This window comes from Corticium candelabrum, chromosome 9 (assembly GCF_963422355.1).
Source record: "Corticium candelabrum chromosome 9, ooCorCand1.1, whole genome shotgun sequence".
Classification (NCBI taxonomy): Eukaryota; Metazoa; Porifera; class Homoscleromorpha; order Homosclerophorida; family Plakinidae; genus Corticium; species Corticium candelabrum.
In genome coordinates, this window is record NC_085093.1 from 6,045,325 (window position 1) to 6,059,729 (window position 14,405).

The 14,405-nt window shown below is 44.1% G+C and overlaps 3 protein-coding genes across 3 annotated transcripts; 2 read left to right on the forward strand and 1 right to left on the reverse strand.

Annotated features, from left to right (window-relative positions):
* The first annotated feature begins 820 nt into the window (after positions 1–820).
* Positions 821–3,648, forward strand: LOC134184722 (uncharacterized). Its single transcript, XM_062652467.1, has one exon. The coding sequence runs from the start codon at positions 821–823 to the stop codon at positions 3,443–3,445; it is 2,625 nt and encodes an 874-aa protein (XP_062508451.1). The 3' UTR covers positions 3,446–3,648.
* A 47-nt stretch (positions 3,649–3,695) lies between these two features.
* Positions 3,696–4,781, reverse strand: LOC134184723 (uncharacterized). The gene is made up of 3 exons (XM_062652468.1): positions 4,549–4,781; positions 4,215–4,474; positions 3,696–4,150 (listed from the first exon to the last, which is right to left on the reverse strand). The coding sequence occupies exons 1-3, from the start codon at positions 4,779–4,781 to the stop codon at positions 3,765–3,767; spliced, it is 879 nt and encodes a 292-aa protein (XP_062508452.1). The 3' UTR covers positions 3,696–3,764.
* Positions 4,782–7,435: 2,654 nt separating this feature from the next.
* LOC134184724 (piggyBac transposable element-derived protein 3-like) lies at positions 7,436–9,537 on the forward strand. Its single transcript, XM_062652469.1, has 8 exons — positions 7,436–7,507; positions 7,565–7,619; positions 7,673–7,747; positions 7,803–7,858; positions 7,916–8,511; positions 8,574–8,733; positions 8,796–8,997; positions 9,055–9,537. Exons 1-8 carry the CDS (start codon positions 7,436–7,438, stop codon positions 9,402–9,404), a joined length of 1,566 nt encoding a protein of 521 aa, XP_062508453.1. The 3' UTR covers positions 9,405–9,537.
* The last annotated feature ends 4,868 nt before the right edge of the window (positions 9,538–14,405 follow it).

Genomic DNA, 14,405 nt, shown 5'->3' on the forward strand with positions numbered 1-14,405 from the left:
TGCTTCAATATGTCTTGGATGAATTAATGCCTTGGCATAGACAGAGTTATGACTTCAGTTATCTAGAAGTAAATCAGTGAGTTAACTGGTTAATTAATACCATTTTCAGGTGGTTCACAAAAACTTGTGTTGCAGGCCAGTGAAAGGCATCAGAGTATTCAGCCGAGAAACTCTAATTGCCGTCCTAACCAACATTGAGAGTCAGGAGTATCGCCGACGGCAATCATCGGAACTACATGAGATTCCGGAGCATCCCAGGGCCTCTTCAAGTGATGATGTGGAAAGTTTCTTTCGATCCTCCACAATCAACTTGGACTAAATTACAGTCTCAAAGCGATACAAAACCGATGGAGGGTCATTTGCAACGAGTTTATAAAGAGAATAGACCCCGATCTGCTATTCTACTACCACACAAGTGACAAGAACCGTTTCAGAATACACGACATTCCCTGTTTCGACAGTCCCACTAGTGATAGCAGGGAAAGACTTGATTTTCTACGGCTACCTCGAAGAGAAGATGTAGGACAGATCCTTGTCGGCAGGGCATCAATGCCAGTGAGAGGAACTAAAACGATAAGGCAGCAATTTCACAGCAATCCACCTGTATTACCTCAACCACCACAACTGCCACAACCAGGAAGAGATTCTATTACTAGTACTTATTGACACTTGGGAGACTTGTTTGAGATAATGGTTACCATACACATCCTAGGTAGACGACCACACTGACACGACTAAACAGGTTAGGAGACAGACTAGCAGACAGACAGACAGACAGACAGACAGACAGACAGACAGACAGACAGACAGCCTATATGTTATGCGCCAAATAAGAGACAATCCTTTGGATGAGTCACCTTGGAAACTGTTCTTTTTGCTTCCAAGAATGCTGCTGTCTCCCCTCTCTAGAGGTGGAAGAGCTAGTTCGAAACAAGTGAAGTCTCTTTACCATCAGTTCCTAAATTTTGAATGGGGCAGTTTGGCTAAGTTTAATGAGTCTCAGCCATCTAAGACAACCGTAGACAATCGATTAGAGACACGAAAAGCAGCTTTGAGGCTAATAAGGTGTGGAGAGCTTTCTCGAGCATCTAGAGTTCTCATGAGCTCAGGCCTGGCTCCTCCAACATCTCAAACAGTCAAGAAGCTTTCTAATAAACACCCTAAGAGCAAGAAAGAGATTTCTCAGAGAAAATGTACCAGTGACCAGATATCTTTGAGTAGGAGTCAACTCTTCAAAGCAATTCAAAGTTCTCCAAACGGATCAGGTACAGGGCCGTCAGGTTGGCGGTACGAACATTTCCGTGTCCTACTTGAGAATGAAGAGCTAGCTGATTGCCTTTATTTTGCTTGCTCTTGTATCGCTCAGGGAAACTTACCTGATCCAGTGACATCTCTTTTGTCATCATCACGTCTCATCGCTTTACCAAAACCTAATGGGGATGTAAGGCCAATTGCAATAGGCGAAACCCTGCGGCGTCTCACTGCCAAAGCAATGTGCATGCAGAAAAGAAGTGATTTTGCCAACTTTTTCCATCCCCTACAGCATGGTGTGGCTACTGACGGGGGTTTAGAGATGCTTGTGCACCATGTACAACTGCTTTTGGAGGAAGACTGTGATAGGATCTTTGTGAAGACAGATGTCAAGAATGCCTTCAACTCTGTACACAGACAGCATCTGCTAGAGCAAGTGTCCTCAAGACACCCTGACATTTTACATCATGTCTCTCAAATGTATTCTAAACCTAGTTCTCTACTTTTTCAGCAAGGGGGTTCTCCAGTCATCATCCAGTCCGAGGAAGGGATTCATCAGGGTGATCCCCTGGGCCCCGCACTTTTCTCGACAGCAATACATCCAATCTTGAGTGATCTGCAGAATTCAAACCCCTCTATCAGAGTTTTGGCTTACCTTGATGATGTCTTCATGGTTGGTTTGCCCCAAGATGTCCTATCTGCTTTAGATGATCTACGACCTGCATTTGAAGCCATTGGCCTTTCAATTGCCAATCATAAATGCAAGATCTATTCTGGTTTAGACTCACCATGCCTGTCATGTAACACAGCCTCGTCTATCCCAGTCACATCTGATGGCACAGTGATTCTTGGGACCCCAATAGGCAGGGATGATTTCATTTTTGCTTCTTGTGATGACACTGCTAAATCAGGCAGCCAGCTATGTGATAAGCTAGTAGATCTAGGGGATGTTCAGAGTGCGATGTTGTTGCTGCGATATTGCCATGTACCTCGACTCAACCATCTTGCTCGAACAGTGTCGCCTGCATTATTACTTCCAGCGGCCAGAATCCACGACTCACTAACCAGGAAGACATTCACTCTTTTGATGGGCTACGAAAATATTGGAGATAAACCTTGGGCTCAGGCTTCCCTGCCAATCAGAGTAGGTGGATTTGGCATGACACCACTAGTATCGCTCTCTCAATGTGCGTTTGTCTCATCGTGGGCCCACAGCATCAAAGAGTTGCCAAACTATTTTTCAAGTCTGAATCAAATTCTTGATAATGTTGTCCACGGTGACCACGGTGATCCCCAGAGAGGTTCTATAGCTCAAGCTCTTCGTGAGGCAGTGCCTTCTGACAAACAACTGGAAGATATGCTACGGAATAAAAGTAAACTACAAAGAAAACTGACACAGGATTTAGCCAGCACTGCCATCACTGACATGATTATGATAAGCTCATGCGATAGAGAGGCAGCAAGACTTCGGTCTTTGCAAGGCAAAGGGGCAGGGGCATGGATAAATACGATACCAACTTCGCAGAAGCTCGCACTAGAATCCCGCGATTTTCGCTTGGCGGCCTGCATGAGGTTGGGATTGTCTATGCCCTTCAAAGGATATATCCAAAGATGTGATTGCGGTGTCTCCCTTGATGGATCTGGCTATCATTTCTTGACATGTAAATGGGGTGGTGGGCCTGTCTGGTCCCACGAGTCCATAGCTGCAGTGTGGGCAGATTGTTTGAGAGATCTCCATATACACCACCGACGGGAACCTAGAAACAGGTACTCAAACTCAAATGACCGCCCGGATATCTCTGTTTTTGACTGTGGCTCTGGGTCTAATGTGGACCTGGACATCTCACTGGCGCACCCATGGAGCTCTGAAATCGTCAGCAGTGCAGCACACACAGATGGAGCTGCAGCACTAAAGAGAGAAGAGAAGAAGCTGACCAAATATTACAAACAACTCCTTCCTGGGGGAGAATCGTTCACCATTGTCCCTTTAGTCCTGGAGCATTTTGGAAGATGGGGCAAGGAATCAGAATGTTATCTACAACAATTGTCCCTCAGATCTACAGACGACTTGGGAAGACTGAACAGGGCGGAGTTTTTGCTGCAGTGGAGACAACGCATTTCAGTTCAGTTGCAAAAATGCAATGCGAAAGTTATCTACCGCAAGGTAGAGGGGGTGCTGAGAAGTGGCAAATAAGAAGTGTTATCTGTGATAATAGAGAAGAAACGTGGACCAATACGGTCCATATATCATATATGTTTTTTCAAGTGTAGTTTATGCAGAGAACAAAACTTTCAAATATTTTACTTTAGACGTGGCTGTACTAGCTCCTCTAGCCTGTAATAGTTTCGATGTTTGAAATTATACTACCATTGACAGACAGACAGACAGACAGACAGACAGACAGACTGACAAGGAGACAGGAAAACACCATACTTTACTGCGTTCAGCACATAGGTGTCTAGACCATATATTCAATATTATATTGCTAAGGTACACTGCACACTAACTACTATCAGAAGCTGGATTTTGCGTGAACAGCATGTGCCCAGTACCCTCGTATAACTACATCTATAGCTGCATAATAGCCCATCCCAGACCTTGCCCAGCTTCTCCACTTCACCCATTTAAAAGAAACACTACGCACTTGGTTACTGTCCATTGCTTTTCTAACATATCCTGTCAGCTCTCTTGCAACATATCCAAATGTAGTCCAACCTCCGCCTTGTTGCAGTTGACATTGCAAAGCGACTGCTTGTTGATCTACAGGATTGCTGTTCTCTTTAAGTAGACGAATAGGCACAAACGTGTCCTGCTCCATTTTCTCTCTAGCCGCTTTTAGGCATTCCTGGTAAGTCCTTTCTTTTGTGCATCCCAAACATTTGAATCTGGCGTTGTCCTCTATAGACGACAAAAATACTTAACACGCTCCAAAACAAATATTCACAAACGCATTTCAACCCACCATAGACTTCTTCTGATCCACTGTCAGATTCTTCTGCTGCCTCGATGGCTCCAACGTTGGGCAAGTCTTCACCACTGTCTTCCTTTTCACCCTCAAGGTGGTAGCTTACTTCTTGTTGAAGATACGATGACGCTCCTTCGAGGCATGAGCGCGTTACGTCTACATGGGCATGTTGATCACACACTGCCCACTCCCATATAGCTGGACAATCTACTGCAGGAAACAGTGGGCGCGGATTCTGAAAGATGTCTGTCTCCACACTTGACAGTTGCAAAGAATTAATTAGCACAAGAGTAGGCCATCAATTCTACAGGTTTCCTCAGATTATAGCTACTAGTAGATCAGACTTGCCTGAATGTCAAATGAGACAATTGGAGTTACACGTTGGGGTAGTGTAACGCCATGAAGCAGCGCCGGGCGGCAGAATTCATCAAAAGCAACACCTTGCTTGCCACTTTCATTCATTGAAGCCATACGAATACGCGTTAGTCTTGCATCCAGTACGGGAAAACAAGGGAGATTGTAATAGAACGATTCGCAGCCCCTCAAGATGACGACTACCGCCATTGCTGGGTGTTGTTTCCACGACACTGCAGCATGCAATGAGGCAAACCACATAATAGGGTACGGGATTTCACCGTTGCTCATTGGTTGAAAACTAACCCGCCCTCAAAGTGCGCATGTTAGTAATCGTCCTCCTCTGGAAGCTCACCACCCAGACTGAGGATGTTAAAGTCTCCCTACCCCTTTCGAACCACACGTCCTGTCGGTGCCCATCTACCTCCTCACCTTCCTGACAACCCCACACGTCTCGACCTTTTCTCCCTCTATTTCAATGACAACATCCTCCTTAAGATGGCGGCCTGGACGAACAGCAAGAGACGAAATAGGAAAGCAACGGAGAAGAGCTTCCAGTGGCAGCACGACACCCCCCAAGAGCTCAGAGCCTATTTCGGCCTTGTGTCGGGCATGGGATTAGTCCGTCTGCCCCAGATCGACCACTACTGGTCCCAAAGTGAGTTTTGGGGCCAACCGATCTTTTAAAAGACTATGTCGGGACGACGGTTTATTGCCATCTCTCATGCATTGAAGGTTAGTAGATAAACAATTTGTGAAAATGGAAAGTGTTACAGAATGTTTTTGTTTCGTTGAATAAGCTTATCATTCCAAAGAAAAAGTCCCGTTGTCCCAGGAGGTAGGGGCAGAGCACACAGAACGCCTAACAGAGCCGTCCCTAACGCCAGCACTGGGTACAGGAAACAGAAGAACCAGCCGGCCCAAGTGCTGAGGGCCAGGTGGCACCCAATCTCCGTCTTGGGGATAAGGGTGCCACTACACCAACAACAGACGGCTCTCTTTATCTACATACTACCCGGAGCTCGGGTAGTGCGAGCATGCGCAGTCCCCAAGTTTGTCGTTGCCATGCAGCCCGTTCAACGCCATGTTTCGCGACCGTGTGTTCACCACTACAATACCATTGATATGTACTACCAACGCGACGCATACGGGATTTTCTAACGGCATGGTGTTTGAGCACCGGAAGTCAACTTGCTGGATACTGACGCAACGTAAAAAAAATTTTTGGGGGGCTGTTTATTGACGTCATCTGATAGCTGCATGATGAAATATACTGCTGACGTGATTTTCTCCGTCCTCGGGACAAAAAGAGCTGAGTAGTGCAGTGGGGAAATGTGTAGTCAGCGTGTTACATAATACCGGATGTATGCGGAATTTCCCCTCCCGCAATGACACCATGTATCGGGCTTTTGCACAGGTCAGCAAGTACAGCAGACGTCGACTATATAAGAAGAAGCCTTGCAGGTACGTTCACTTTGTTGTTTTGTTGTTCGGGTGTTGTTTTACTTCCGGGCAATGGCACTCCCTCGACGTTTCTTCGGGAACACATTGCATTTGGATGAAGTGGAAAGCGACAGCGATGAAGAGGCTTTTGGAGGGTCTGACGATGAGCCCGAATACGATGGAGGGCAAACAGTTATAGGATCTGCGGTGTTGGATGGTGTTTTGTCAGATGATCCTCCTCCTCGTGTGATGAGAGGTACAGTAATGTCAAAATACGCCAAATTTTATTAGATTTATTCTATCAAGTAGCAAAGTGTTATTATTTATTGTAAATATGATAGAAGAAGAAGCCGTGGCAGAACTGATGGAGTCACGCGACGAAAATAAATATAAATTTCTTACTCTCCATGGTTTGAATGAACAGTACTGCTGCAATAAGTTCTCAAATGAATGGATTTTTACAGAAGAAGGAATACCATCCTTAGATGTCACCACCTTCACGGATGACTCTTCGGATGGTAATTTCAAGTAATATTTGTTTTATGATCAGTTGAACTTGCATATGCTAATGTTATAGACGATGTAAGACATAGCGTATTTACAACAGGTACATTGTTGCTGTTATTTCATTCGGTAGTAGTAACGTAAAATGTTTATATATAATTTAGACATTGATGGAAGAAGACATGGTGATGGGCACAAATTTTATTGCACTGAAATAACAAATCATTAGGAAGTGCTGTATAGAAGGTCCGAGAGAGGTACACCCAAGAGGCCAAGAAACGACGACATGTTACAGCTACCTGGTAATTTCAACAAAATTGCATTACTCGTCATTGCTAACTGTTCCGTGACAGATGCTCCCGTTTCCCCTGCACTTGATGTTTCCCTGTCTCCTCTGTTTTCTTCGTCTCTATCTCCTATAGCAAACAATAATACATCACAGTCACCTGGTAATTTCAACAAAAGTTCAATATTTTATCATTACTAACTAAATTCTCTGTGATAGATGCTCCCTGTTCTCCTATACTACATTCTTCTCAGTCTCCTGTCGTATATTCTCCTGCCTCTCTGTCTCCTTCTGTCCAAACTCGTTCGTCTCGGTCTCCTGTCGTACATGTTCGTCCTTCTAGGACTGTCGCACATGCTGGTGCCAGTGCTGCTAGGGTGAGTATCCTGTCAAAACAATGATAATTTTTGTTCACAGTGTTGTATAATATAGACATTGTTCCCCACCATCACTTCAGCTCCGAGACGTTCAGCACCCTCGACAGTGACAATTCCTGTTCGTATGCTGTCTAAAACAATTAGACCTTTGTTTATTGTTTTGTATGTTACATATGCTACTACGTGAACGAGGCCAAACAGTAACTACTGTGCCTGACATGACATCTCTTTTGGCTCTTTGCACTGTGCAAACCATGACAAGTACACCAGTTTCTACAGCTACGGCTGCTTCTGCTTCTAACAGTTTTTCCACTACTGCTTCTCTGGTTAGTTTGATTTCTAAATATACTTTACAATTACGTTTATGGAGTTGTATTTTATAGATGTCACAATCTCCACCAACCGCTACAAGTCTTCCGTCAACTAGAACAACTGTTAGTTTGCTGTCTACATATATTTTAGAGTTATGTTTACGGTGTTGTATTCTATAGATGTCATTACGAAGTCGAAGAACACCAAGTTTTTTGTCAACAACAAGTCTCCCGTCACCTACAACTGCTTCTACGGTTAGTTTGCTGTCTAAATATATTTTATAGTTATGTTTACAGAGTCTTATGCTAGAGATGTCACAAACTCCACCAACCGCTACAACAAGTCTTCCATCAACTAGAACAACTGTTAGTTTGCTGTCTACATATATTTTAGAGTTATGTTTACGGTGTTGTATTCTATAGATGTCACAATCTCCACCAACCGCTACAACAAGTCTTCCGTCTACTACAACTACAGCTGTTCAACCAGCCGTCGGCCCTTCCTTCCAAGTCCATGCTACCAGACCTGCAAGAGGTGCCAGGCAGCAAGCTGTTGCTCAACCACCAGCAGCAGCTCCAGCTCCAGCTCCAGCGCCAGCTCCAGCTCAATTGTCCACAATGGACCCTGTTGACACTTACGAGCTGGAATGGGAAAGAGCTGACAGCTTGCTGCCTATTCCTGGGTATAGTGGTCCCCAACCCGGAACAACTTTCCAAGACCCCGGCTGCACAGAGCTGTCCATTTTCAGCAAGATCTTTGATAACGAAGTCTGGCAGATGATGGTTGACTACACAAACCTGTACGCAGATGTTTTCCGTACCGCTGAGCCAGACAAACATAAAGACAAATGGACACCTCTGTCAGTCGGGGAGTTACAATGCTACTTTGGAATGGTTATAGCAATGGGGATCGCTAAATGTCCGAGAATCGATTATTACTGGCAACAAAGGTACCCGACCACCTGCCAGGTAGGAGTACAGGCAGTCATGCCAAGAAATCGATTCCAGGCTATATCTAGGTATCTTTAGCAATATTTATTTACCAAATTTTATTATCGTAATTTACAATGTCATTCTCCAGATACTTCCATATCTCGGACAGAACTCAGGAACCGGCACGTGGAACAAAAGAATATGACAAGCTCTACAAAGTGAGAGAGTTCCACGATCTTCTTGCAACAAAACATCAGCCCCTATACAACATCGGCCCTCAAATTACCATCGACGAAGCCATGATTCCTGTAAAATACTTTCCTTGAATTTTTGGATACTTCTCAGTATATAAATAAATATTTGTGTTTAGTTCAAAGGAAGGATTGGCTTTCGCCAATACATGAAAGATAAGCCAACAAAATGGGGCATAAAGGTTTGGACCCTCAGTGATGCTAAAACCGGCTACGTCTACCGTAGTCTCGTATACACCGGGAAAAGCCTCACTGAGACACAGCATGGTCTCCTCGGCAACCGGGTTGTCTGTGGACTGTTACTCGGTTTTGAAAATACAGGTATCTATTTTTACAAACAATTGTTTCTCTAGCATATTATCATTTCTTTATATAAAGGTGTGAACCTGTACACCGACAATTTCTACAGCAACCCGGAGTTATACCTGCATCTGCAAGAACGCAACATCTTTTCTTCCGGAACCATCAGGCAGAACAGGAAAGGGTTTCCGCGAGCCCTTCATATGACGAAACGCGAGGAGAATCGCACAGAAATGGGGACAATTGACTGGACAGTCTCATCTCCACTTCTGTGCGTTACATGGAAGGACAAACGATTGGTGCGAGTTATCTCCACTATCCATCTCTCCAAGAAAACAACACATGGTGTCAAGTGCGACGAAGCAGAGGGCGTAATCCCACCTTCTTGGATTGCCCTGTCGCAATTCGAGATTATAATGTATACATGAGAGGAGTGGATAGAGGAGATCAACTCGTCACTATCTACAACGCCGGACGACGGACAAAAAAATGGTGGAAACGGATCTTCTGGCATGAAGTTGAGTGTATGCTGCTAAATGCACACATCATGTACAATAGTCAGAAGGCCATAAGACAACCGTTTCTCACCTTCAAGTCCAAGCTGGTTGAACAGCTAATTGACGGGAGGACTTATCGACGACAAATGGGACGACCCAGAATACACCCGGTCCATATAAGACTGAACGCAATGCTGGGACATAATCTCCTTTTTTCAGAAAACCGCCGTGGTTGCAGAGTGTGCAGCGACTCAATGCAAAAGGCAGGAATTTTGGTAGGAAAAGGATTGCGTGTACGGTCGTACTGTGAAGTATGCGAAGTATATCTGTGCTGCACTCCCACTAGGGATTGCTTTTATGTTTACCACAATGAAAAAAATTATACTTGAATCCAATTTAGAAATATTAGAAATATTAGCAATAAATTTTGATACTCGGGTATCAACAACTACAATTGGTTCTTGACTATATCAAATATTATTTGGTGCTATCAATGCCATGCATACCACAACATCCAAAATGTTACAGAAACGCCAGTGCATTACTACAAAATATTACAAGTACTGTTCTGACCTTGCTTATTTGTAGATTGGTTCCTCAAAATTACTCACAATTGAAAACAATCCACACTTAGTAATCTATACACGAAAAACCTCAAATATATCTTTTGCACTAGCACAACAAATAAGAAACTTCTGACGTAATCTTTAGATGTTAGCTGCCTTTCTAAGGGTGAGATAACGTTAGTTTCGGCAAGCGGAAGTTGTGTTCCAGCAAGCACTTCAGCAGGTATGATTTGTCAGCTTGTAGTGTGAACAATCAGTGTATAATATATATGTGATTATATATGAGGCGTGCTTGCTGCATGTACTGTCAACCCGGACAGGAACTTGCTATCGATGAAAGAATGATTCGTTTCAAAAAAGGTTAAATCGATTTAATAAACATTAAGATGTTTGATTGTAATGCAATACTATTTTCAAAAAGGTCCGGCATGCGGCAATACATGCCCAACAAACCCATTAAGTGGGGCTTTAAGCTATGGGTCTTAGCAACCTCAGACTCATCCTCTCCCCGGTGGAGCCGGTCACGTCGTTTGACGTTTATCTAGGCTCCCAGGGCGTTCCGGAAGAGGGTTTGACTCAGCGGGTAGTGTTAAAGCTCCTGGAGCCTCCTGCCAGCAGCAACCTTCCATTGCCTATCCTTGGGCTGGGCTATCATTTGTATGTCGACAATTACTACACTTCCGGTATGGTTTCTATTTTTAGTACATTGCTGTAGTAGGCATTATGTTTCCTCGCAACTAAATTGTTTCACAAGGAAAAGTATATGCTGCAGGAACGATGCGCCGAGGTTGCTCCGGTTTACCACCACAAATATCGGGGCCCATCATAAAAAAAGGAGGACAGAGGCAATTGGCGTTGGTCACGTGACGGCGATTGCATGTACCTAGTCTGGGTCGACAACAGCCTTCCTGTCTTTTGCTCAACCCTACACTAAAGGTCGAGCAAGAATTTGACAGTGAAGAGAAAGAGCAAAAGCAGTGGTAAGTAGCTTGAAAATTTTGCTGTATTGTAAATTCAGTTACCTACTTTGGTTTCAGGAAAGGCAAAAGAATTTCCTTGCCTACCAGTCGTCCTAGACAACAATCGTACATGGGTGGTGTGAACATTTTTGACCAGACGACAGGTGGCTACGCGAATTCGAGGAAGGTTTTCTGTTGGCCAAACGTTTTCTTTTATAACTTCCTCGAGACCGATGCCGCGAATTCGTGGCACTTGTACAGACTGACCACCTGTCCCACAGTAGGTGTCATAGTTTTGAATTCTTATGTGTTGTATATAGGTAGTTATTCATGTTGTAGACGAAACACCTAGACTTTCAAGAGCTTCTGGTCCAACCACTTGTCGCTGCTCAACAGGAAGCTCAGAGACATCATTCAAGCAGAGGTGGTCGACCACAAGATCCAGTCGCTGCCTCTGCCGCTTCCTATATCCTCCCTTTGCACCACACTCCTATAATTGCTGCAGGGCGGCCACGACGGTGAGCGAGGGCAGATGCATGAGGTGTTCATGTTGTACTGCTTCTTATACCCCTTGTATTTGCTTAGTTGTATATATTGTTACAGATGCTACTACGTGAACGAGGCCTAACGGTAACTACTGTGCCTGACATGACATCTCTTTCAGCTCTTTGCACAGTGCAAACAATGACAACATCCACAGTTTCTACAGCTACGGCTGCTGCTTCTTCTAACAGTCTGTCCACTACTGCTTCTCTGGTTGGTTTGATTTCTAAATATACTTTAGAATTACGTTTATGGAGTTGTATTCTATAGATATCACAAACTCCACCAACCACTACAACAAGTCTTCCGTCAACTACAGGGTTTCTGTCAACTAGAACAACTGCTTCTAGGGTTAGTTTGCTGTCTACATATATTTTAGAGTTATGTTTACGGTGTTGTATTCTATAAATGTCATTACGAAGTCGAAGAACGCCAACAAGTCTTTTGTCAACTACAAGTCTCCTGTCAACAACAACTGCTTCTACGGTTAGTTTGCTGTCTGAATATATTTTATACTTATGTTTACGGTGTTTTATGCTATAGATGTCACAAACTCCACCAACCGCTACAAGTCTTCCGTCAACTACAATTCTTCCGTCAACTACAACAAGTCTTCCGTCTACTACAACTACAGCTGTTCAACCAGCCGTCGGCCCTTCCTTCCAAGTCCATGCTACCAGACCTGCAAGAGGTGCCAGGCAGCAAGCTGTTGCTCAACCACCAGCAGCAGCTCCAGCTCCAGCTCCAGCGCCAGCTTCAGCTCAATTGTCCACAATGGACCCTGTTGCCAGTTACGAGCTGGAATGGGAAAGAGCTGACAGCTTGCTGCCTATTCCTGGGTATAGTGGTCCCCAACCCGGAACAACTTTCCAAGACCCCTACTGCACAGAGCTGTCCATTTTCAACAAGATCTTCGACAACGAAGTCTGGCAGATGATGGTAGACTACACAAACCTGTACGCAGATGTTTTCCGTACCGCTGAGCCAGACAAACATAAAGACAAATGGACACCTCTATCAGTCGGGGAGTTACAATGCTACTTTGGAATGGTCATCGCAATGGGGATCGCTAAATGTCCGAGAATTGACTATTACTGGCAACAAAGGTACCCGACCACCTCCATGATAGGAATACAAGCAGTCATGCCAAGAAATCGATTTCAGGCCACATCTAGGTATCTTTAGCAATATTTATTTACCAAATTTTATTATCGTAACTTACTATGTCATTCTCCAGATACTTACATATCTCGGACAAAACCCAGGAACCGGCACGTGGAACAGAAAGATATGACAAGCTCTACAAAGTGAGAGAGTTCCACGAACTTCTTGCAACAAAACATCAGCCCCTATACAACATCGGCCCTCCAATTACCATCGACGAAGCCATGATTCCTGTAAAATACTTTACTTGAATTTTTGGGTACTTCTCAGTTTATAAATAAATATTTGTGTTTAGTTCAAAGGAAGGATTGGCTTTCGTCAATATATGAAAAATAAGCCAACAAAATGGGGGGCATAAAGGTTTGGACCCTCAGTGATGCTAAAACCGGCTACATCTACCGTAGTCTCGTATACACCGGGAAAAGCCTCACTGAGAGACAGCATGGTCTCCTCGGCAACCGGGTTGTCTGTGGACTGTTACTCGGTTTTGAAAATACAGGTATCTATTCTTACAAACAATTGTTTCTCTAGCATATTATCATTTCTTTATATAAAGGTGTGAACCTGTACACCGACAACTTCTACAGCAACCCGGAGTTATACCTGCATCTGCAAGAACGCAACATCTTTTCTTGCGGAACCATCAGGCAGAACAGAAAAGGGTTTCCGCGAGCCCTCCATATGACAAAACCCGAAAAGAATCGCACAGCAATGGGGACAATTGACTGGACAGTCTCATCTCCACTTCTGTGCGTTACATGGAAGGACAAACGATTGGTGCGAGTTATCTCCACTATCCATCCTCTCCAAGAAAACAACACATGGTGTCAAGTGCGACGAAGCAGAGGGCGTAATCCCACCTTCTTGGATTGCCCTGTCGCAATTCGAGATTATAATTTATATATGAGAGGAGTGGATAGAGGAGATCAACTCGTCACTATCTACAACGCCGGACGACGGACAAAAAAATGGTGGAAACGCATCTTCTGGCATGAAGTTGAGTGTATGCTGCTAAATGCACACATCATATATAATAGTCAAAAGACCATAAGGCAACCGTTTCTCACCTTCAAGTCCAAGCTGGTTGAACAGCTAATTGACGGGAGGACTTACTCGTTGATATCAAACTCGTTGATATCAAACTTTTATGATGGCCGGTGGACGTGTGATGTGGACGACAACCAGCGTACGAAAGTGTCAGGTCTGTTGCTGCAGAGGTAGATTTACAGTGAATTTTAGAAGATCTACTTACGGGAGAGATCCGCCATTTTGGTTTAACCCATTTTTCCAAGCTGGCTTCCTGAAAGAGATGTGTGCAAAAGCAGGATTTGTTGGTAACTATACGAATTGCTCAGGGAAAGCCACTTGTGCCACAGAACTGTTCAACCAAACTGTGCATGAACAACTCATCATGAGACAAACTGGAAACAGAAGCAATTCTGTACGGAGTACAAAAAGCCTGCTGCCAGTCATGATATACTGGTATCAAAATATTGCAAGCCCCTCCCAAAGTAGCAAAGATCGAAAGAACGATTCAAACAGACAGATGACTATCAGAAGTTGCCAAGATGTCAATTATACTGAAACTGCAAGGACTAAAATCGAGGAAAAGGAGAAGGGCACCTTGGTTTTTTTCAGGAAACGTGGTAGTAAATTTTAACTTTGGAAAATAATTGGAATTAGATTGTGGTGTTCTGTAA

What these genes read in the sequence shown, in the direction of transcription:
- LOC134184723 (XM_062652468.1), bottom strand. Translation starts at nt 4,781, where the DNA reads ATGGCGGTAGTCGTCATCTTGAGGGGCTGCGAATCGTTCTATTACAAT. An exon ending in CAGGCAAGTCTGATCTACTA is followed by an intron (nt 4,475 to 4,548) that starts GTAGCTATAATC and finishes GCAACTGTCAAG; the next exon opens with TGTGGAGACAGACATCTTTC. An exon ending in TGGATCAGAAGAAGTCTATG is followed by an intron (nt 4,151 to 4,214) that starts GTGGGTTGAAAT and finishes TGTCGTCTATAG; the next exon opens with AGGACAACGCCAGATTCAAA.
- LOC134184724 (XM_062652469.1), top strand. Translation starts at nt 7,436, where the DNA reads ATGACAAGTACACCAGTTTCTACAGCTACGGCTGCTTCTGCTTCTAAC. An exon ending in TTCCATCAACTAGAACAACT is followed by an intron (nt 7,859 to 7,915) that starts GTTAGTTTGCTG and finishes TGTATTCTATAG; the next exon opens with ATGTCACAATCTCCACCAAC. An exon ending in CGATTCCAGGCTATATCTAG is followed by an intron (nt 8,512 to 8,573) that starts GTATCTTTAGCA and finishes GTCATTCTCCAG; the next exon opens with ATACTTCCATATCTCGGACA.
- LOC134184722 (XM_062652467.1), top strand. Translation starts at nt 821, where the DNA reads ATGCGCCAAATAAGAGACAATCCTTTGGATGAGTCACCTTGGAAACTG.